At 39.4% G+C, this 24734-nt stretch overlaps 1 protein-coding gene across 1 annotated transcript in view; it reads left to right on the top strand.

Annotated features, from left to right (window-relative positions):
- Positions 1-24734, top strand: part of DCDC1 (doublecortin domain containing 1) — a 229007-nt gene that overhangs the window by 134003 nt on the left and 70270 nt on the right. The window contains exon 11 of the mRNA XM_053689318.1: positions 15684-15887. Coding sequence (XP_053545293.1) covers positions 15684-15887 — 204 coding nt within the window. The remainder of the gene's footprint in view (positions 1-15683; positions 15888-24734) is intronic.

The raw sequence follows: 24734 nt of genomic DNA, 5'->3' as shown, positions 1-24734 counted from the left end.
TTTGGGTTTCTTCGCCAATATCTCTCCTATAGTGTCGTCATTCTTTAATAGATGCCAGTTCTTCTCAATTATTTTCTCTATGAGATTTCTGTTCTCACTATATTGGGTTATGAATGCAACATCTATGGATTTGTTGTCACTATTGGTCTTGGTTTTATCTTCTTTTTCTTTGTATCTCAGGAGTTCCTTTCGGTTCCTTTTTCTGACCTCTTCAATGTTTTTGTTTAAGGCGTCTTCCTCGTATCCTCTGTCTAGGAATCGTGTCTTCAGAATCTCAGCTTGTTTCTCCCATTGTTCCTGGTCTGAACAGTTCTTCTTAAGCCTAAGCAATTGGCCCTTCGGAATGTTCTGTTTCCATTTGCTATGATGGCAGCTGTTGATATGGATGTAGATATTGCAATCCACGGGTTTGAAATAGTTGGAGGTTTCCAATTTACCATCTACGACTGTGATCTTCAAGTCTAAGAATGTGATTTCTGAACTGCTAATTTTGTTTGTGAATTGCAGATTGTGTGTATTGTTATTCATTACACGGATGGTATGTTCCAGATCTTCTATTGAACCCTTCCATATCATTAGTATGTCATCTATATAGCGGTGATAGGAGACCAGGTCCGCGCCCGCCGGGCATGAGTCCCAGAAGATATGCTCCCACTTGCCCATGTACAAATTGGCGTAGCCCATGTACAATCAGATTGAAGTTCAATGATTGGATGAGCCAATAGAATTGACCTCGCATTCTATTGGCTCATCCAATCAGCCAATCGGATTGAACTTCAATCTGATTGGCTGATTAAATCAACCAATCAGATGTTCCTACCTTAATTCCGATTGGCTGATAGAATCCTATTAGCCAATCGGAATTCGAGGGCCGCCATCTTGGGTGACGTCATTTAAAGGAACCGTCATTCGTCGTTCAGTCGTCAGCCAGGATGGATGTTCCGCATCGGAGGTCTTCAGGATGCTGCCGCTCCGCTCCGGATGGATGAAGATAGAAGATGCCGCTTGGATCAACACTTCAATCGGATGGAAGACCTCTTCTGCCCCGCTTGGATGAAGACTTCAACCCGATGGATGACCTCTTCTGCCCCGCTTGGATGAAGAATTTGGCTCGGCTGAGTGAAGACGACTCAAGGTAGGGAGATCTTCAGGGGGTTAGTGTTAGGTTTTTTTAAGGGGGGTTTGGGTGGGTTTTAGAGTAGGGGTATGTGGGTGGTGGGTTGTAATGTTGGGGGGGTATTGTATTTTTATTTACAGGTAAAAGAGCTGATTACTTTGGGGAAATGCCTCGCAAAAAGCCCATTTAAGGGCTGGTAAAAGAGCTGATTACTTTGTAATTTAGGATAGGGTAGGGCATTTTATTATTTTGGGGGGCTTTTTTATTTTATTAGGGGGCTTAGATTAGGTGTAATTAGTTTAAACTTCTTGTAATTTTTTTTATTTTCTGTAATTTAGTGGGGGGGGGTTTGTATTATAATTTAGTTTATTTAATTGTATTTTAGTTTAGATAATTGTAGGTAATTTATTTAATTAATTTATTGATAGTGTAGTGGTAGGTGTATTTGTAACTTAGGTTAGGATTGATTTTACAGGTAATTTTGTAATTATTTTAACTAGGTAGCTATTAAATAGTTATTAACTATTTAATAGCTATTGTACCTAGTTAAAATAAATACAAAGTCGCCTGTAAAATAAATATAAATCCTAACATAGCTACAATGTAACTATTAGTTATATTGTAGCTATATTAGGGTTTATTTTATAGGTAAGTATTTAGTTTTAAATAGGAAAAATGTATTTCATTATAGTAAATTTATTTTGTTTAATTTAAATTATATTTAACTTAGGGGGGTGTTAGGGTTAGACTTAGGTTTAGGGGTAAATAACTTTATTATAGTAGCGGCGACGTTGGGGTCGGGAGATTAGGGGTTAATAATTGAAGGTAGGTGGCGGCGATGTTAGGGAGGGCAGATTAGGGGTTAATACAATTTATTATAGTGTTTGCGAGGCGGGAGTGCGGCGGTTTAGGGGTTAATACATTTATTATAGTGGCGGCGATGTCCGGTCGGCAGATTAGGGGTTAATAAGTGTAGGTAGGTGGCGGCGAGGTTGGGGGGGGCAGATTAGGGGTTATTAAATATAATATAGGTGTCGGCGATGTTGGGGGCAGCAGATTAGGGGTTCATAGCTATAATGTAGGTTGCGGCGGTGTCCGGAGCGGCAGATTATGATTTCATAGTATAATGCAGGTGTCAGCGATAGCGGGGGCGGAAGATTAGGGGTTAATAAGTGTAAGGTTAGGGGTGTTTAGACTCAGGGTTCATGTTAGGGTGTTAGGTGTAGACTTAGAAAGTGTTTCCCCATAGGAAACAATGGGGCTGCGTTAGGAGCTGAACGCTGCTTTTTTGCAGGCCAGCTCAACCCCATTGTTTCCTATGGGGAAATCGTGCACGAGCACATTTTTCCAGCTTACCGCTACCGTAGGCAACGCTGGTATTGAGAGTTGAAGGGAAGCTAAATTTTCTCAACGCTCCCTTTTCTGAGGCTAACGCAGCCATTCAGACAACTCGTAATATCAGCGTTGGCTTAAGGGTGCCCTGGAAAAAAAAAGCAGCGTTAGCACCGCGGGTCTTTACCGTCAAAACTCGTAATCTAGGCGTATGTGTGGCGAGGTGACAATGGAGTAAAATGTCTAAATTTTCACCGCGTAAGCCCTTGCGATGAATATATGATACCCACTTGCAACGCTGGTTCTATTTATGTTAGTTTATGGGTGTAATAACAGCGAGTGATGGATAAAATATACGTGCCGCACTGCTATGCGGCGCCGTATATGTGATCGATTCTCATAGTGTAAGGTCGGGTTACCATAGCAATTCATTAATTCTTTGTCAAGAAATCCGACATTGGATGGAAGTGTTAACACAACGTTAACTTACATCTACACCAAAAGAACGATTGCACGCAATCCACTAAATATTTCACTGGAAACCGGGTACTAAAATTTTTAACGGCTTAATGGAAACAAGCCCTAAGTCAGCATGAAAGTGCAGCCCGACCTAGATGGAGATTTATAAATGTGCCCCAAATGCCTTCAAAATACTGTGTAGTGCATTTTATAAAAAAATAAAGATAGCAGCATCTTTATTTTCTAACAAAATAACTGCACTAGGCTGTATTTTGGAGGTAAAGTTGGCGGGAGTGGGGTGTTAGAAAAAAAAAACGGCACTGAAAAGGCAATGTGAACTGTGTGTTCCCAGTAAATATATATGTATATGCTTATATACATATATATTTATGTTTTAATATGCGTATATACACATATAAATGTAATGCTTTTATTTTTTGTTTCTTTTTCTATATCCCCAAGATTTACACTGTTGGAAAGGTTAGGATATTACCTTTCCAACGGTGGGTCTTGGGGGTCTGTAGCTGCTTAGATGCCTGAGATACAGGCTTCTAAGCAGCATGCCCCCTTTCTCCAACATTGGTGTGTCCGGTCCACGGCGTCATCCTAACTTGTGGGATATTCTCTTCCCCAACAGGAAATGGCAAAGAGTCCGAGCAAAGCTGGTCACATGATCCCTCCTAGGCTCCGCCCACCCCAGTCATTCTCTTTGCCGTTGGACAGGCAACATCTCCACGGAGATGGTTAAGAGTTTTTTTGGTGTTTAAATGTAGTTTTTATTCTTCTATCAAGTGTTTGTTATTTTAAAATAGTGCTGGTATGTACTATTTACTCTGAAACAGAAAAGGATGAAGATTTCTGTTTGTAAGAGGAAGATGATTTTAGCAGACAGTAACTAAAATCGGTTGCTGTTTCCACATAGGACTGTTGAGATGAAGTAACTTCAGTTGGGGGAAACAGTTAGCAGACTTTTCTGCTTAAGGTATGACTAGCCATATTTCTAACAAGACTGTGTAATGCTGGAAGGCTGTCATTTCCCCTCATGGGGACCGGTAAGCCATTTTCTTAGTCAAAAACAAACAGAATAAAGGGCTTATTATGGGCTAAAAAACAGGTAGACATTTTTATGGGCTAAATCGATTGCTTTATTTGTGCATATTATTCAAATTTAGGCTAACAATTGACATTTATAATCTTGGGGAACGTTTATAAAACGGCAGGCACTGTATTGGACACCTTTTTCAGTCAGGGGGCCTTTCTAGTCATAGACTGAGCCTCATTTTCGCGCCATTAATGCGCAGTTGTTTTTTGAGAACAGGGCATGCAGATGCATGTGTGTGGATCTAAGAATCTCTGAAAAAGCTTTTAGAAGGCGTCATTTGGTATCGTATTCCCCTCAGGGCTTGGTTGGGTCTTAGCAAAGACTGTATCTGGGACTGTATAGGGGTTAAATTGAAAAACGTCTCAGGTTCCGTTATTTTAAGGGTTAAAGCTCTGAAATTTGGTGTTCAATACTTTTAAGGCTTTAAGACACTGTGGTGAAAATTTGGTAATTTTTGAACAATTCCTTCATACTTTTTCACATATTCAGTAATAAAGTGTTTTCTGTTTGAAATTTAAAGTGACAGTAACGGTTTTATTTTAAAACGTTTTTTGTGCATTGTTGACAAGTTTAAGCCTGTTTAACATGTCTATACCTTCAGATAAGCTATGTTCTATATGTATGAAAGCCAATGTGTCTCCCCATTTAAATTTATGTGATAATTGTGCCATAGCGTCCAAACAAAGTAAGGACAGTACTGCCACAAATAATGATATTGCCCAAGATGATTCCTCAAATGAGGGGAGTAAACATGATACTACATCATCTCCTACTGTGTCTACACCAGTTTTGCCCATGCAGGAGGCCCCTAGTACATCTAGTGCGCCAATACTTATTACCATGCAACAATTAACGGCTGTAATGGATAACTCCATAGCAAATCTTTTATCCAAAATGCCTACTTATCAGAGAAAGCACGATTGCTCTGTTTTAAACACTGAAGAGCAAGAGGACGCTGATGATAATTGTTCTGTCATACCCTCACACCAATCTGAAGGGGCCATGAGGGAGGTTTTGTCTGAGGGAGAAATTTCAGATTCAGGAAAAATTTCTCATCAAGCTGAACCTGATGTTGTGACATTTAAATTTAAATTAGAACATCTCCGCGCACTGCTTAAGGAGGTGTTATCTACTCTGGATGATTGTGACAATTTGGTCATTCCAGAGAAATTATGCAAGATGGACAGGTTCCTAGAGGTTCCGGTGCCCCCCGACGCTTTTCCTATACCCAAGCGGGTGGCGGATATAGTAAATAAAGAGTGGGAAAAGCCCGGCATACCTTTTGTTCCTCCCCCTATATTTAAGAAATTATTTCCTATGGTCGACCCCAGAAAGGACTTATGGCAGACAGTCCCCAAGGTCGAGGGGGCAGTTTCTACTCTAAACAAACGCACTACTATTCCTATCGAAGATAGTTGTGCTTTCAAAGATCCTATGGATAAAAAATTGGAAGGTTTGCTTAAAAAGATTTTTGTACAGCAAGGCTACCTTCTACAACCAATTTCATGCATTGTTCCTGTCACTACGGCAGCGTGGTTCTGGTTCGAGGAACTAGAAAAGTCGCTCAGTAGAGAAACTCCATATGAGGAGGTTATGGACAGAGTTCACGCACTTAAATTGGCTAACTCTTTTAATTTAGATGCCGCTTTGCAATTAGCAAAATTAGCGGCGAAAAATTCAGGGTTTGCTATTGTGGCGCGCAGAGCGCTTTGGCTAAAGTCTTGGTCAGCGGATGTGTCATCCAAGACAAAATTACTTAACATTCCTTTTAAAGGTAAAACTTTATTTGGACCTGATTTGAAAGAGATTATTTCAGACATCACTGGGGGAAAGGGCCACACCCTTCCACAGGATAGGTCTTTTAAGGCTAAAAATAAGCCTAATTTTCGTCCCTTTCGCTGAAATGGACCAGCCTCTAATTCTGCATCCTCTAAGCAAGAGGGTAATGCCTCACAACCCAAACCAGCCTGGAAACCAATGCAAGGCTGGAACAAAGGTAAGCAGGCCAAGAAGCCTGCCACTGCTAACAAGACAGCATGAAGGAGTAGCCCCCGATCCGGGACCGGATCTGGTGGGGGGCAGACTCTCTCTCTTTGCTCAGGCTTGGGCAAGAGATGTTCAGGATCCTTGGGTGCTAGAAATAGTTTCTCAAGGTTATCTCCTGGAATTCAAGGAACTACCCCCAAGGGGAAGGTTCCACAAGTCTCACTTATCCTCTAACCAAATAAAGAGACAGGCATTCTTACATTGTGTAGAAGACCTGTTAAAGATGGGAGTGATACACCCAGTTCCAATAAAGGAACAAGGAATGGGATTTTATTCCAATCTGTTCGTAGTTCCCAAAAAAGAGGGAACGTTCAGACCAATTTTGGATTTGAAGATCCTAAACAAATTTCTCAGGGTACCATCGTTCAAAATGGAAACTATTCGAATGATTCTACCCACCATCCAGGAAAGTCAATTTATGACTACCGTGGATCTAAAGGATGCGTACCTACATATCCCTATCCACAAGGAACATCATCAGTTCCTAAGGTTCGCTTTTCTGGACAAACATTACCAGTTTGTGGCTCTTCCATTCGGATTAGCCACTGCTCCAAGGATTTTCACAAAGGTGCTAGGGTCCCTTCTAGCGGTTCTAAGACCAAGGGGCATTGCAGTAGTACCTTACTTGGACGACATTCTAATACAAGCGTCGTCCCTGTCAAAGGCAAAGGCTCATACGGACATCGTTCTAGCCTTTCTCACATCTCACGGATGGAAGGTGAACAAAGAAAAGAGTTCTCTGTCCCCGTCAACAAGAGTTCCCTTCTTGGGAACAATAATAGATTCCTTAGAAATGAGGATTTTTCTGACAGAGGTCAGAAAATCAAAACTTCTAAGCTCTTGTCAAGTGCTTCATTCTGTTCCTCGTCCTTCCATAGCGCAGTGCATGGAAGTAATAGGATTGATGGTTGCAACAATGGACATAGTTCCTTTTGCACGAATTAATCTAAGACCATTACAACTGTGCATGCTCAAACAGTGGAATGGGGATTATACAGACTTGTCTCCAATGATTCAAGTAGATCAAAAGACCAGAGATTCACTCCGTTGGTGGCTGACCCTGGACCATCTGTCCCAGGGAATGAGCTTCCGCAAGCCAGAGTGGGTCATTGTCACGACCGACGCCAGTCTAGTGGGCTGGGGTGCGGTCTGGGAATCCCTGAAAGCTCAGGGTCTATGGTCTCTGGAAGAGTCTCTTCTCCCGATAAACATTCTGGAACTGAGAGCGATATTCAATGCTCTCAGAGCTTGGCCTCAACTAGCAAAGGCCAAATTCATAAGGTTCCAATCAGACAACATGACGACTGTTGCTTATATCAATCATCAAGGGGGAACAAAGAGTTCCCTGGCGATGAAAGAAGTGACCAAAATAATTCAATGGGCGGAGGATCACTCCTGCCACTTGTCTGCGATCCACATCCCAGGAGTGGAAAATTGGGAAGCAGATTTTCTGAGTCGTCAGACATTTCATCCGGGGGAGTGGGAACTCCATCCGGAAATCTTTGCCCAAATAACTCAATTATGGGGCATTCCAGACATGGATCTGATGGCGTCTCGTCAGAACTTCAAGGTTCCTTGCTACAGGTCCAGATCCAGGGATCCCAAGGCGACTTTAGTAGATGCACTAGTAGCACCTTGGACTTTCAACCTAGCTTACGTATTCCCACCGTTTCCTCTCATTCCCAGGCTGGTAGCCAGGATCAATCAGGAGAGGGCCTCGGTGATCTTGATAGCTCCTGCGTGGCCACGCAGGACTTGGTATGCAGACCTGGTGAATATGTCATCGGCTCCACCATGGAAGCTACCTTTGAGACAGGACCTTCTTGTTCAAGGTCCATTCGAACACCCAAATCTGGTCTCCCTCCAACTGACGGCTTGGAGATTGAACGCTTGATTCTATCAAAGCTTGGGTTTTCAGATTCGGTGATAGATACTCTGGTTCAGGCCAGAAAACCTGTAACTAGAAAAATTTACCATAAAATAAGGAAAAAATATATCTGTTGGTGTGAATCCAAAGGATTCCCATGGAATAAGATAAAAATTCCTAAGATTCTCTCCTTTCAAGAAGGTTTGGAGAAAGGATTATCTGCAAGTTCCCTAAAGGGACAGATCTCTGTTTTATCTGTCTTACTACACAAAAGACTGGCAGCTGTGCCAGATGTTCAAGCATTTGTTCAGGCTCTGGTTAGGATCAAGCCTGTTTACAGACCTTTGACTCCTCCCTGGAGTCTAAATCTAGTTCTTTCAGTTCTTCAAGGGGTTCCGTTTGAACCCTTACATTCCATAGATATTAAGTTACTATCTTGGAAAGTTTTGTTTTTGGTTGCACTTTCTTCTGCTAGAAGAGTTTCAGAGTTATCTGCTCTGCAGTGTTCTCCTCCTTATCTGGTGTTCCATGCAGATAAGGTGGTTTTGCGTACTAAGCCTGGTTTTCTTCCTAAAGTTGTTTCTAACAAAAATATTAACCAGGAGATAGTTGTACCTTCTTTGTGTCCGAATCCAGTTTCAAAGAAGGAACGTTTGTTACACAATTTGGACGTTGTCCGTGCTCTAAAGTTCTATTTAGAGGCTACTAAAGATTTCAGACAAACATCTTCCTTGTTTGTTGTTTATTCTGGTAAAAGGAGAGGTCAAAAAGCGACTTCTACCTCTCTTTCCTTTTGGCTTAAAAGCATCATCCGATTGGCTTATGAGACTGCCGGACGGCAGCCTCCTGAAAGAATCACAGCTCACTCCACTAGGGCTGTGGCTTCCACATGGGCCTTCAAGAACGAGGCTTCTGTTGACCAGATATGTAAGGCAGCGACTTGGTCTTCACTGCACACTTTTGCCAAATTTTACAAATTTGATACTTTTGCTTCTTTGGAGGCTATTTTTGGGAGAAAGGTTTTGCAAGCTGTGGTTCCTTCCGTTTAGGTGACCTGATTTGCTCCCTCCCTTCATCCGTGTCCTAAAGCTTTGGTATTGGTTCCCACAAGTAAGGATGACGCCGTGGACCGGACACACCAATGTTGGAGAAAACAGAATTTATGCTTACCTGATAAATTACTTTCTCCAACGGTGTGTCCGGTCCACGGCCCGCCCTGGTTTTTTAATCAGGTCTGATGAATTATTTTCTCTAACTACAGTCACCACGGTATCATATGGTTTCTCCTATATATATTTCCTCCTGTCCGTCAGTCGAATGACTGGGGTGGGCGGAGCCTAGGAGGGATCATGTGACCAGCTTTGCTGGGACTCTTTGCCATTTCCTGTTGGGGAAGAGAATATCCCACAAGTAAGGATGACGCCGTGGACCGGACACACCGTTGGAGAAAGTAATTTATCAGGTAAGCATAAATTCTGTTTTTCCTATACTTAACATTGTTATCTTTAAATAAAGTTGTGCAGTGACATCACATCATTGCGTGTGACGTTACCGCAAGCAGCATAGTCAAACAGGCAGAGTTCATTAACAGTTAAACAGTCCAGCAATTCAGGGGTTAAGGCAAGCAGAGTAGTCAAACAGGCAGAGTTCAGCAACAGTGAATCAATACAGCAATTCAGCATACAGATATACAGCACCAAGGAGCACAAGAAGTAACACCTATACTTGGGCACAGGTGAGAGAGACTGAGGCCTTTACATAGGGAAGACAGGGCGGACTGTGATGATGTCATCACCATGCTGCAGTTACACTGCCGTATCCCTAGCAACAGGAGGAGTGCCTGTGTCTGTGGCAACGGCCACAGCAGAGCAGAGGAGCAGCGTGACAATAAACACATACACGTTAATGTATATGCATATACACATATTAACACATAAATATATATATGTATATAAGCATATACATATATATATTTACACTTTGCTGCCATTGCTGCGCTACTTACCCCGTTTGCTGTGCAAGGTTCTCATGCCGTATCTCACGGCATGAGAATGAAGCTCCCATAGGAGCCTATCAAAGCGCGCTCTCGTGAGCACAATGCTTCCCAGCTTGCGCTGGTATTACATTGTGGAACACAAATATCGCTTTCACTAAGGCAATATTTAGCGCTCCACTTGTAATCTGGCCCTGTGTGAGCAGAGTATAAGATGTAAATCCAGGTCCCAGCAGCTCACTGTAGTGGGATATGGTTCGTCTCTCGTGATCATCACTCTGTGGATAGCAAACAGTTGTGTCAGAAATGATAGATGGTAAAAACAGTAGATGCACTCACGTGTAATATTGCACCAAGACAGGAGGTCCAAACAAGGCAAGCTGGAATCTCACAGTTATCCAGCAGACTAATATCCCATAAGTCACCAATGGCAGTCTCCGACCGGCTCATATATGTGGGGATAGTAAATATATAGCAAGTTGATAAAATTAAAACTGGATTTATTAAAAACAATTTAAAAGAGTATAACAAGCGATGCGCTTCTCAGCTCAATCAGCTATTTCATCAAACTTGTATAAAACTAAAAAACTAATATATATAGACAAACAATATCCTCCTCATTGGTTACAAATTGGCAAAATCTGTGTGAAGTGCTGGCCAAAGAAGAACACAACCCTTGAACCTCATTGGACAATAAAAAGTAAAAAAGTATATTTCGAGTGATACAAATCTAGCCCAAATTCACATATTCTTTATCTCTTTTTCCTTTTCTCCTCTAATAACAAATACCTAAATTACAAGTTTTGTGCTATAAAGTGTGCGAAATGAACGCAACAAAAGTTGTGTTATTTCACCCTCTATAGCGCTGCCAATATGAGTTTTTGAGAAACCGGCTTGTGCGTGCAATATGGTTGCGTTGAGCTCCATAACGCACAAAATACAAGCACTGCTTGTACGTGCTCGTGCAAGCTTTCCCCATAGACATCAATGGGGAGAGAGTGTTAGAAAAAACACCTGAAGTGCGGAATGAAAAGCTCCGTAACGCAACCCCATTGATGTATATGGGGAAAAAAAGTTACGTTTGAACCTAACACCCTAACATAAACCCCACGTCTAAACACCCCTAATCTGTTGCCCCCGACACCTACATAATGTTATTAACCCCTAATCTGCCGCCCCCGACATCGTCGTCACCAAAATAAATCTATTAGCCCCTAATCTGCCACTCCCGATATCGCCGCCACTATACTAAAGTTATTAACCCCTATTCCCCCGCACCCCAACATCGCCCAGACTATAATAAAAATATTAACCCCTATCCCGCCGCTCCCCGAAACCGCTGCCACTAAAAAAGTTATTAACCCCTAAACCTCTGGCCTCCCACATCACTACCACTAAATAAACATATTAACCCCTAAACCGCCAGCCCCCACATTGCAACAACCTAAATTAAACTATATTAACCCCTAAATCTAACCCTAACCCTAAACCTAACCCTAAACCTAACACCCCCTAACTTTAACATAATTAAAATAGAGCTAAATTAAAGTTACAATTATTAACTAAATAATACCTATTTAAAACTAAATACATACTTGCCTATGAAATAAAACCTAAGCTAGCTACAATAAAACTAATAGTTATATTGTAGCTAGCTTAGGTTTTTATTTCACAGGTAAGTTTGTATTTATTTTAACTAGGTAGACTAGTTAGTAAATAGTTATTAACTATTTACTAACTACCTAGTTAAAAAAATACAAACTTAACTGTGAAATAAAACCTAAGCTGCCTTACACTAAAACATTACAAAAATAAAAAAACCTACCATAACAAAAAATAAAAAACACTAAAATTACAAAAAATATAAAAACCTACCTACTATCTTTTTTTGAAAAACAAACACCCCCTAACAGTATTACAAACCCCCCACACCCCAAATCCACAAAATAAAAATACAGTAAAACCTAATCTAACCATTGCCATGAAAAGGGAATTTGTAAACACCACAAAAAGAAAAAAAACATTATACAAAATAAGAAACAAATTATCCAAAATAATAAAAATTATTCTTATTCTAATACCCCGTTTAAAAAAAAAAAACCCAAAATAAAAGAACCCTAATCTATAATAAACTACCAATAGGCGGTCCCGGTCCCGCGATGAATGAAGATGGAGCCACGGGGATGAAGTCCGTTCAAGCAGGACTTCAGCAACTGTGAGTACCCTAAAGAGGGTTTTTTTTAAGGTTTTTTGGGGTTGTTTTTTTTTAGATTAGGGTTTGGGCATTTCTTAAAAGAGCTGAATGCACTTTTAAGGGCGAGAAAAAGATCTGAATGCCCTTTTAAGGGCAATGCCCATACTAATGCCCTTTTCAGGGCAATGGGTAGATTAGGTTTTTTTTAGTTAGGTTTTTTATTTTGGGGGGTTGGTTGGGTGGTGGGTTTTACTGTTGGCGGGTCTGTATTTTTTTTCAGGAAAAAGAGCTGATTTCTTTAGGGCAATGGTTATTGTAGGCTACGGGGTGTTTTTATTTTGGGGGGCTTTTTATTTTGATAGGGCTATTAGATTAGGTGTAATATTTTTATTTTGGATAATTTTGTTTGTTATTTTTCGTAATTTAGTGTTTGTTATTTTTGTACCATTTTTTTTCTTATTTTTTGTAATTTAATATTTTTTATTTTTTGTAATTGTAGATTTAATTTATTTAGTAGGGTTAGTTTTTTTAAAAAATGTAATTTAATACATTTAATTGATAGTTATTTTAATTTTAGTCTAATAGTAATGTTAGTTTAATTTATAGTTTAAGCTTAGTTTTTTTTAATTTCACAGGTAAGAGTTTTTATTTATTTTAAGATAGGGATCTTGTAATTTTAATTTAAAGTTAGGGGGTTGATAGGTTTAGGGGTTAATAGTTTAATTTAGTTTTTGGCGATGTGGGGGGCTATCGGTTTAGGGGTTAATAGGTTTATTTAGTGGTAGTGATGTGGGAGGCCAGATGTTTAGGGGTTAATAACTTTATTTAGTGGCGGCGATGTCGGGGAGCGGCGGAATAGGGGTTAATCTATTTATTATAGTTTGAGCAATGTTGGGGTTGGGGAATAGGGGTTAATAACTTTAGTATAGTGGCGACGATGTCGGGGAGTGGTGGAATAGGGGTTAATACATTATTAGTGGCGGCGATGTTGGGAGCCGCAGATTAATTTAATTTTTTGTTTGTGATGCGGGAGGGCCTCGGTTTAGAGGTTAATAGGTAGTTTATGGGTGTTAGTGTACTTTGTAACACTTTAGTTATGAGTTTTATGTACAGTTTTGTTGTATAAAACTCATAACTACTGCTCTCAGATGGCGGTACGGATCTGGTTGTTATAGGGTGTAACGCAAGTTTTTTAGCCTCATCGCAAAATTTTGTAATGGCAGCGCTATGGGAATCCCATGGAAAAAACGTAACTTTTTCGAGTGCAGGTCTGAGGTTGCGTTACAGGCTAAAAGGCTTGCCGTACAGCTATACCGACAAGACTCGTAATGGCTGTGTTGCTGTATAATCGCTGAAATTACCATTTTTTCAGCTTTAAAACACGAACGCAAAACTTGTAATCTACCTGAAATTGTGTCTAACCATGCTTGCCTAAAAAACAACATGTAACCCAAATGATATTGTTGTTTTTCAAATTGCTTGCCTATTATGCAATATTGTGATGGTCATGGTACATACACAATTTGATATACAGGCTGCTGTTATACAATAGGAATATCAAATTCTACATGAAAACAATAACAAGTGTTTTATTAGCTGACTATGGCATTGCCTGATATATACTGTTTGGGGCATTGGGGACATGAAACCCAAACTATTTTTTTTATGATTCAGATAGAACATACAATTTTAAACAACATTCCATATTACTTCTTTTCTCAAATTTGCTTTGTTCACTTGGTATCCTTTGTTGAAGGAGCAGCAATGCACTACTGGGAGCAAGTAGAACACATAAGAGGCATATGTGTGCAGCCACCAATCAGCAGCTAACTCCCAGGAGTGCATTGCTGCTCCTGAATATACCTAGGTATGCTTTTCAATAAAGTATAGCAAGAGAACAAAGCAAATTGGATAATAGAAGTACATTTTAAAGATGTTTCAAATTGCATGCTCTATCTGAATTATAAATGAAAATGTGTTCCATGTCCCTTTAAAATGACGTAGCTAACACAGACCAGGTACACTTTTTGTTTGGGGCCTTGCTTGAGCATAAATATGATTCTTTTTTACACATTACTAGGGCCATGTTTTTAAAAAGTATATTTTTTTAGTCATTTGACTTTTTAACCTTCTGTTGTGTTGTACATTTGCTTTTTGGGAGACACAATATTTTATTAGGAAAAAGAATGTCAAATATTTCCACAATAACCGGTTGAGTTATGAGCATATATGCACTTAATATAAGCACATTTTTCCTATTTCTGATTTTTTTACTTTAAAGGGACAGTCAACCATAGAATTGTTATTGTTTTAAAAGATAGATAATCCCTTTATTACCCATTCCCCAGTTTTGCATAACCAACACAGTTATATTAATACACTTTTTACCTCTGTGATTATCTTGTATCTAGGAACCTTCTTCCAGCCCCCTGATCACATGACTGTGACTGTTTATTATCTATTGTCTTAAATATAGCATTGTATTGTGCTAGATCTTAAATAAGTTTCTGTGCCTGAACACAGTGTTATCTATATGGCCCACGTGTACTTTCTGTCTCTTTGTGTTGAAAAGAGATTTAAAAAGCATGTGATAAGAGGCAGCCCTCAAAGGCTTAGAAATTAGCATTTGAGCCTACCTATGTTTAGTTTAAACTAAGAATACCAAGAGAAAAAAGCAAATTTGATGATAAAAGTAAATTGGAAAGTCAATTAAAATTAAAAGTCCTATCTGAATAATGAAAGTTTAATTTAGATTTGACTGTCCCTTTAAGTAACATAATATGGTATAGCTGGACAGGTTTTGTCCCAATGCTTTAAAATGCCTAAACTATGTAATCAAAGAGTATGCAAAGAGGTTAAACACATGGTTTAAGTCAGTTCCAGAGCATCATTCCACGCCCTGGAGATAGCTGAACCCATCTGAAAAGCCAGTGACAAGAGGTAAATGTGTGTAACCACCATTAGCCCTCTATCTACCAATAGTGCATTGCTGCTCCAGAACCTACCGCAGAGAATAGTCTAAATAGTGAAAGTTTAATTTTTACTTTAATGTCCCTTTAAGTAATTTGTATATATGTCTGCCTGTTTAAAAAATAAATAAAAAAGAATTGTACCGGGTGCAATCTGGAGACAACAGTAATTCATGAAATGGGCGAAGGGTGTGAGGTAAATTTGTTTCTAAAAGGATTAAGCTCAGAACTCTCAGCAACGGGGAGCTTACACCGCTTAGCTTTATGAATTTCACAGTTGCCTGTGAAGTGAGTTTGAGTTTTATTTAGTCAAGGTCACTTTCCCTCTTTTTTTTTTTAAACTATGTGTCCCAAAGAAGCGAGTTTTCTGTGTTGTATAATTATAGAAATTAATTTATAAATTAGGCATGTGGTATATTGGTATATTCATTTATTTAAAACTCACAACAGGTAAGGCCAAGCCCACTTGGAGTAATGTACCCAGGGGTTTATATATATATACACACACACAGACAGATGGAAATGATAGATGATTGATAGATAGATGATAGATAGATAAATAGATGGATAAATGTTTCACTTCTTTTTGTTTCTTGTTGTACAGACTGATCTAACAACGGCTGAAGCAGAAAACACTCTACAATACCTGGAAAGGATGCTTACTAACTTGCTGTTTGAGTGTTCCACTCAGACCATATCTCCAGAGATCCCAGCTGCTAAAAGCCGAAGAGCCATAAAGATAAAAGCCTACAAAAACGGGGCAGGATTTAAAAATGGAAAACTTATAATTGCTGGGACATTTGCAATGGTAAGTTCTCATCATAGTTAACCAAGTTCTTATTTAAAACTAAGTTGTCAAAATATTCCAAGTAGCATTGCCACCTACATTGACAATATAAAGTAAAGGATCCCTTTTAAATATTTCACGAATCCTAATAAGCATGCCTATTAACCCCCAAATTGACATAACCCCCACTACAAACTATACTTATACTACTGAACCCCCTAACCACCAATACACCACAGCAAACTATCCCAACACTACCTAACCCCCTAATTGCCAATACCAATACACCACAGCAAACTATCCCTACACTAACTAACCCCCTAACTTCCAATACCCCAGCGCAAACTATCCCAACACTACCTAACCCCCTAATTGCCAATACCAATACACCACAGCAAACTATCCCTACACTAACTAACCCCCTAACTTCCAATACCCCAGCGCAAACTATCCCAACACTACCTAACCCCCTAATTGCCAATACCAATACACCACAGCAAACTATCCCTACACTACCTAACCCCCTAATTGCCAATACCAATACACCACAGCAAACTATTCCTACACTACCTAACCCCCTAATTGCCAATACACCACAGCAAACTATCCCTACACTACCTAACCCCCTAATTGCCAATACCAATACACCACAGCAAACTATCCCTACACTACCTAACCCCCTAATTGCCAACACCAATAAACCACAGCAAACTATCCCTACACTACCTAACCCCCTAATTGCCAATACCAATACACCACAGCAAACTATCCCTACACTAACTAACCCCCTAACTTCAAATACCCCAGCGCAAACTATCCCTACACTTCTTAACCACTAATACCCCACCACAATCTACCCCTAACCCCCATTACAAATGTCTCCTATACTACTTAACCCCCAAACAGCTAACCTCTGAAGAATGAAAGTTTTTTCTATTGGCTAATAGAATTTTAGTAACCACCCAAAAAGAAACCTATCTTTAAAAAATCCTATGCTAAAAAAAGATGCCCTGATTAAACTCTTTTGCTAAATAAATAAATAAATAAAAAAAAAACTATCCTAAAAAAAAGCCCTAATGCTAAACCCCAAAGGTTAGTACTTACTAACTTGAATCTGGCTCCTTAGGTGGTCAGCTCTTCATCCATAGCGGTGCTCTGCTGGGGCTGTCCTTTTCCATCCGACCCGTCTTCTTCCATATTCCATCCAATGCTTCTTGTTTTCACAACAACGGGAACAAGTGTGCCCCTATTTTAGCCTAATTTATATGGGTCTTTATGAATCCCAGTATCTTTATTGCAACACTTTTGGGGCAAACCTGGCCTTCTACGTTAGATATATTGAGGATCTTATATTTATTTGGGAAGGTGACATCTTAATAATAATGCCTTTTTACTTCTATTATCTAATTTGCTTCATTCTCTTGATAGCCTTTGTTGAAAAGCATATATAAATAGGCTCCGTAGCTGCTGATCGGTGGCTACATATACAGTAGATGCCTTGTGTGATTGGCTCACCCATGTGCATTGCTATTTCTTCAACAAAGGATATCTGAAGAATGAAGAAAAATAAATAATAATGGAAGTAAATTAGAATGTTGTTTAAAATTATATTCTCTATCTGAATCATGAAATGAAAATGTTGGGTTTCATGTCCCTTTTACCTTTGAAAGGATATATTGTAATAATTTCCTTGATTTTCCAAGTAACCATTATAAAAATACGAAACCAATGTTCCATTCAGCCAATTTAGAAGAATGCAAGAAACTGTTCCACCCTTGAGGATCAATCCCTAGTTTAAAAGAGAGATTTATACATAAAGTTTATCAATTAGACCTAATCAAACACAGTTTAGATAGGCAAGGAAACATAAAGGGTGTAATACCTGGACTCTATTAAGAATTGGGAATTAGGTTCAAGTTCCACTCAGTCTCACAAAATAGCGGAATTAATAAAATAATCCCTGTTCTGCTCATAGACTGAGGGCCCAAAAGGGAATAGCAGCAATGTGTTGCAGAGATTGCAAACTGTCTCTTTAAATATTGGTGCTTTGAGCTGTAACCACTCCAAATAGCAAGGTATAACAAACACTCCCAGTGTAGCAAAGTTATCAACAGACAGGATAAAATGAATCAATCACACTCAATATTGCAGATTATTTGTATTCCAGTTAATATGGATATCAGAAACAATGGTGCAGTCTCTTTATAAACAGATGCAGCAAGTTCAGGATTAATTACAGGAATGTCTAGAGAATGCAGGCAATATATAAATCAAGTCTTGCAAGGCAAATGTGCAGAGTTTTAGAGAACAAGTTTAAAGTAATCTCACCCCAGGAGTTGCAGTTCGTTTGGCAGCTACAGTGTGATGAGAGACAGAGAGAGTCAGGAAGTGCTGGAGAGCAGGAGGAGGTGCCAGTAAGGAAGGTAAGACTTACAATTCCAGCAGGGTATCCAGGAATATGCCTGTGAAAGGAGAGGTAAAGATTATAGTATAAGGTTTGAGAAGGGATACATGGAATGAAGGATGTATCGGTAGAGTTTCCGGCAAATCCAAAGTTACAGCATTAGGATTAATAATTTTAACAATGGAAAAAGGACCAATATAGAGGGCTCCGAGTTTTCTTGAAGGATACTTGAGTCTTAAATGTTTAGTGGAAAGCCAAACAAAATCACCCACCTGATAAGATGGAGAGACACGCCTTCGTAGATCATAATAAACCTTTTGGTGGGCTTGAGCGGTCTTGAGATTGTCTTGAATCACAGTAAAATGTTGAGCTAGTTCATTCAACATGTCATTAACCAATGGGGAAGTACTCTCTTCTCTGGTATATAGATGAAATCGGGGATGAAAACCATAATTAGCGTAGAATGGGGACATCTTAGTTGATGAATTTAATGTATTGTTGAAAGCGAATTCAGCCGTGGGTAAAAGAGAAAACCAATTATCTTGTAGTTGAGTGCAATAGCACCTTAAATACTGTTCGAGAGTCTGATTTGTTCTCTCGGTCTGGCCGTTTGTCTGGGGATGATAGGAAGTGCTGAGCCGAGGTTGAATTTTAAGAATGTGGCAAAGCTGGGTCCAGAACTTGGAGGTAAATTGCGAACCCCTATCTGAAGTGATGGTATCCGGAAGACCATGTAATCTGACAATATGTGTGAGAAAAAGTTGAGCAGTTTCTGAAGCAGTGGGTAGCGAATGTGATGGGAGAAAATGTGCCATCTTTGTAAATAAGTCCACTACAACCATTATACAACTATGGTTGTTTGACGGAGGTAATTCTACAATGAAATCCATTGCAATGTCCTTCCATGGTTTATTTGGTATGGGTAGAGGCATGAGGAAACCATAAGGATGTGCTCTGTCATTTTTGACTTTGGCACAGGTATCACAGGACTTAATGAAGTTAGTAACATCAGAATTCATAGCAGGCCACCAGAAGTCTCGTCTAAGTAATTCAATTGTTTTATGTATACCAGGATGTCCAGATACAATTGAGTTATGTGTTGAATTGAGTATTTCAGTACGAAGTTGTAAAGGTACATATACCTTTCCTTGGTGATAATATAGGTCATCTTTACCTTTCTCAAGGATGCTAGTAGGCAGATCTTGATCTTGTTGTTGGGCTAGTCTTAACTGAGTTGAAGAATCGATACTTAAAGCGATGAACCTCTCTTGAGGTATTACGGTTGACTCGGGAACAGCAAAGGTGGGTCTTGGATCTTTCCTCGACAGAGAATCGGCCTTTCCGTTTTTACTTCCAGGACGGAATGTGATATTATAATCAAACCTGGAGAAGAACAAATTCCATCTAATCTGGTGTGCAGACAAGGTCTTATTAGTTTTTAGATACTCTAGGTTTTTGTGGTCCGTGTAAATTAGTATAGGATATTTGGTGCCCTCAAGTAGGTGTCTCCAAAATTCTAGTGAGCTCTTAATTGCCAAGAGCTCTTTCTCACCAATCGGATAGTTGACTTCAGAACTGGTCATAATTCTTGAGAAAAATCCAACTGGGTGAAGAGGATCTTTAGGAGACATACGTTGGGACAAAATAGCTCCAAAGGCATAATCTGACGCGTCCACTTCCAAGACATATTGTAATTGGGGATCAGGAAATTTAAGGATAGGTGCTGTAGTAAAAGCTTTATTTAATTTATTAAATGCTGTATTAGCCTGTGATGTCCATAAAAATGGAGTATGGGAACCTGTGAGAGCAGTTAAGGGTTTAGCTATTAGAGAGAAATTTTTTATGAATTTTCTATAAAAGTTCGAAAATCCAATAAAACACTGTACATCTTTCTTAGTTTTGGGAATGGGCCATGATGCTATAGCCTCTACCTTTTTATTCTCCATCTGTATGCCCTGAGGAGATATATGGTATCCCAAGAAAGAGATAGTATCAGTATTAAAGATACATTTTTCTGGTTTGGCAAACAATGAGTTTTGTCTCAGTCGCTGTAACACAGTTCTGTGATATGTGTTGGTCAAATGTTTTAGAGTAAATGAGTATGTCATCAAGGTACACAATCATATACACATCCAAAAGGTCACGAAACAAGTCATTGATGAAACTCTGAAATGTAGCTGGGGCATTACATAGCCCAAACGGCATGACCGTATACTCAAACAATCCATATCTTGTTCTAAACGCAGTCAGCCATTCATGTCCAGCTTTTACTCTTATTAAATTTTATGCCCCTCTTAGGTCAAGTTTTGTAAATATCGTAGCTGCCTGAAGTCGTTCTATTATTTCAGGTATGAGGGGTAGCGGGTATCTGTTTTTCTTGGTTCGTTTGTTCAGTTCCCTATAGTCAATTATAGGTCTTAAGGTGTCGTCTTTATTACGAACAAAAAACATACCTGCCCCAGCGGGTGACGTAGAGGGCCTAATAAAGCCCTTTCTTAGGTTATCATCAAGGTATTGTTTTAAATGTACTAGCTCTGGTTCTGACAGTGGATATATATGCCCATAAGGAATATCAGAACCTGGTAGGAGCTCTATTGGGCAGTCATATGATCTATGAGGTGGTAACCTCTCTGCTTCTACTTTATCAAATACATCTGAGTAGTCAGAATAACAGTCAGGAATAAGATGTTGTTCTGACGTGGTCTGAAGAATATGTGTGAATGTAAAACAAGTGTTAGTGCAATACTCAGAAACAAAGTTTACCTCTGAAGTATTCCACACAATATGTGGTTCGTGTGTTTGTAACCACCGTAAGCCTAGTACAATAGGAAAAAGAGGAGAGGCTATAACATCAAAGGTAACATGTTCCCTATGACCTGAAGTAGTGGTCATTAGAAGAGGTGTGGTAAGGTGAGTGATTGGCCCAGATGAAATAAAAGAACCATCTATAACACGGATGGCAAGTGAATCACCTCTTTTTATTAATGGAATATCATACAACTCTGTGAAAGACTCATCTATTAAATTACCAAAAGTTCCAGAGTCAATAATTGCTTGGGTCTGTATTCTTTGGGTTTCCCACTGTAGAGTAACAGAGAGATTACAATGAGTATTAGAAAATGTGCTATTTGTACAGATAATGTTACTAGAATTTCTCTTACCCTTCTGTTTAAGAAGACTTGGGCATTCTTTGACAGAATGTGTCTTTGCTGCACAATATAAACATAAATTGTTTATCCTTCTTCTATTTTTCTCTTCAGCGGAAAATGGTCCTTTAGTAAAGGCCACTTCCATTGGTTCATCCAAACGTAGAGTGGGGTTTGGATAAGCAGATGTGGGAGGCCTTTTCCAAGTATGTTCTGTGGGAGCTTTTTCATGTCTGCGCTCTCTTAGACGGCGATCAATAGTAACCACTTGGGTCATAAGGGCATCCAGAGTGGTTGGCATAGAACCCCGGGCTAGTTCATCCTTTATTAGATCTGATAACCCTTGGCGAAACTGGAAAAATAGAGCTGCCTCATTCCAGAGGGTGTCAGGTGCCCATCTTTTAAAATCTGAAATGTAATCTTCAGCAGGGCGTTTGTTCTGTTTTAGAGCTTTAAGGGCTATCTCAGCGGTGCTCTGTTTGTTCTTGTCTTCATAGAGAAAAGACATTTTATCAAAGAACAACTGAAGTGAATCCAACACTGGATCGTTGGTTTCGAAAAAATTAGTAGCCCAAGTTTTAGGTTCCCCTTTAAGATATGATATCACGGTAAGAACCTTGATACGATCAGTGGGATATGTTTTAGGTTTGAGTGAAAAATATAACAAACAGGAGTTTTTAAACTCCCTGAAAGAGTTCCTATCACCTGTGAACCTTTCAGGGGGACAAACCTGAGGTTCATGCTGAGTCTCAGATACTGAAGGTCTTTTATCAATATGATCTCTGATTACAGTACGTAAATATTGATTCTCAGATTGGATCTCTCTTATCCCCTGTATTAAGAGATCCATATTCTGAGTGAGAGCATTCACCTTATTTGTAAGGTCTGCTATTTCCATTATAATTCCTTTTATGGCTTAGTATTTTGTAATACCTGGACTCTATTAAGAATTGGGAATTAGGTTCAAGTTCCACTCAGTCTCACAAATTAGCGGAATTAATAAAATAATCCCTGTTCTGCTCATAGACTGAGGGCCCAAAAGGGAATAGCAGCAATGTGTTGCAGAGATTGCAAACTGTCTCTTTAAATATTGGTGCTTTGAGCTGTAACCACTCCAAATAGCAAGGTATAACAAACACTCCCAGTGTAGCAAAGTTATCAACAGACAGGATAAAATGAATCAATCACACTCAATATTGCAGATTATTTGTATTCCAGTTAATATGGATATCAGAAACAATGGTGCAGTCTCTTTATAAACAGATGCAGCAAGTTCAGGATTAATTACAGGAATGTCTAGAGAATGCAGGCAATATATAAATCAAGTCTTGCAAGGCAAATGTGCAGAGTTTTAGAGAACAAGTTTAAAGTAATCTCACCCCAGGAGTTGCAGTTCGTTTGGCAGCTACAGTGTGATGAGAGACAGAGAGAGGTGCTGTGAAATCCGTTTCTGTGTAACAGCTTGCAGACTGAGTCAGGAAGTGCTGGAGAGCAGGAGGAGGTGCCAGTAAGGAAGGTAAGACTTACAATTCCAGCAGGGTATCCAGGAATATGCCTGTGAAAGGAGAGGTAAAGATTACCTTAACAGAAGCTCTTACTTCAGACTGTCAGGGCAGAGAGAGCTTAATGCTGCAGCAGTGGTCGTTTTCCAGGTTACAGCTGACAAAGGAGAGATGGTAAATTAACCCCTTAATGACCACAGCACTTTTCCATTTTCTGTCCGTTTGGGACCAAGGCTATTTTTACATTTCTGCAGTGTTTGTGTTTAGCTGTAATTTCCCTCTTACTCATTTACTGTACCCACACATATTATATACCGTTTTTCTCGCCATTAAATGGACTTTCTAAAGATACCATTATTTTCATCATATCTTATAATTTACTATAAAAAATTTTATAAAATGAGGAACAAATTGAAAAAAACACACTTTTTCTAACTTTGACCCCCAAAATCTGTTACACATCTACAACCACCAAAAAACACCCATGCTAAATAGTTTCTAAATTTTGTCCTGAGTTTAGAAATACCCAATGTTTCCATCTTCTTTGCTTTTTTTGCAAGTTATAGGGCCATAAATACAAGTAGCACTTTGCTATTTCCAAACCATTATTTTTCAAAATTAGCGCTAGTTACATTAGAACACTAATATCTTTCAGGAATCTCTGAATATCCATTGACATGTATATATTTTTTTTTAGTAGACATCCCAAAGTATTCATCTAGGTCCATTTTGGTATATTTCATGCCACCATTTCACCGCCAAATGCGATTAAATACAAAAAATTGTTCACTTTTTTACAAATTTTTTCACAAACTTTTGGTTTCTCACTGAAATTATTTACAAACAGCTTGTGCAATTATGGCTTAAATGGTTGTAAATTCTTCTCTGGGATCCCCTTTGTTCAGAAATAGCAGACATATATGGCTTTGGTGTTGCTTTTTAGTAATTAGAAGGCTGCTAAATGCCACTGCGCACTACAAGTGTATTATGCCCAGCAGTGAAGGGGTTAATTATGGAGCATGTAGGGAGCTTTTAGGTATAATTTTAGCTTTAGTGTAGTGTAGTAGACAACCCCAAGTATTGATCTAGGCCAATTTTGGTATATTTCATGCCACCATTTCACCGGCAAATGCGATCAAATGAAAAAAAACGTAAAATTTTTCACAATTTTAGGTTTCTCACTGAAATCATTTACAAACAGCTTGTGCAATTATGGCACAAATGGTTGTAAATGCTTCTCTGGGATCCCCTTTGTTCAGAAATAGCAGACATATATGGCTTTGGCGTTGCTTTTTGGTAATTAGAAGGCCGCCAAATGCTGCTGCATTTCACACGTGTATTATGGCTAGCAGTGAAGGGGTTAATTATGTAGCTTGTAGGGAGCTTGCAGGGTTAATTTTAGCTTTAGTGTAGAGCTCAGCCTCCCACCTGAAAAATGAGACCCCCTAATCTCTCCCAAACAGCTCACTTCCCTCCCCCACCCCACAATTGTCCCTGCCATCTTAAGTACTGGCAGAAACTCTGCCAGTACTAAAATAAAAGCTATATTTGGGCTTTTTTTGTGGTTTTTTTATAGCATATTTACATATGCTGCTGTGTAGGATCCCCCCTTAGCCCCCAACCTCACTGATCCCCCACTAAACAGCTCTCTAACCCTCCCCCTCTGCCTTAATGGGCGCCATCTTGGGTACTGGCAGCTGTCTGCCAGTACCCAGTTTAGTAAAAAATGTGCCTTTTTTTAAAAAAAATTCCCTTTTCTGTAGTGTAGCTTCCCCCCCCCAAGACCAACCCCCCACCCCTTCCAGATCCCTTAGCT

Source organism: Bombina bombina, chromosome 7 (genome assembly GCF_027579735.1).
Source record: "Bombina bombina isolate aBomBom1 chromosome 7, aBomBom1.pri, whole genome shotgun sequence".
In the NCBI taxonomy this organism is placed as follows: Eukaryota; Metazoa; Chordata; class Amphibia; order Anura; family Bombinatoridae; genus Bombina; species Bombina bombina.
The sequence above is the reverse complement of the archived record's forward strand: the minus strand, read 5'-3'. Positions and strand labels throughout refer to the sequence as shown.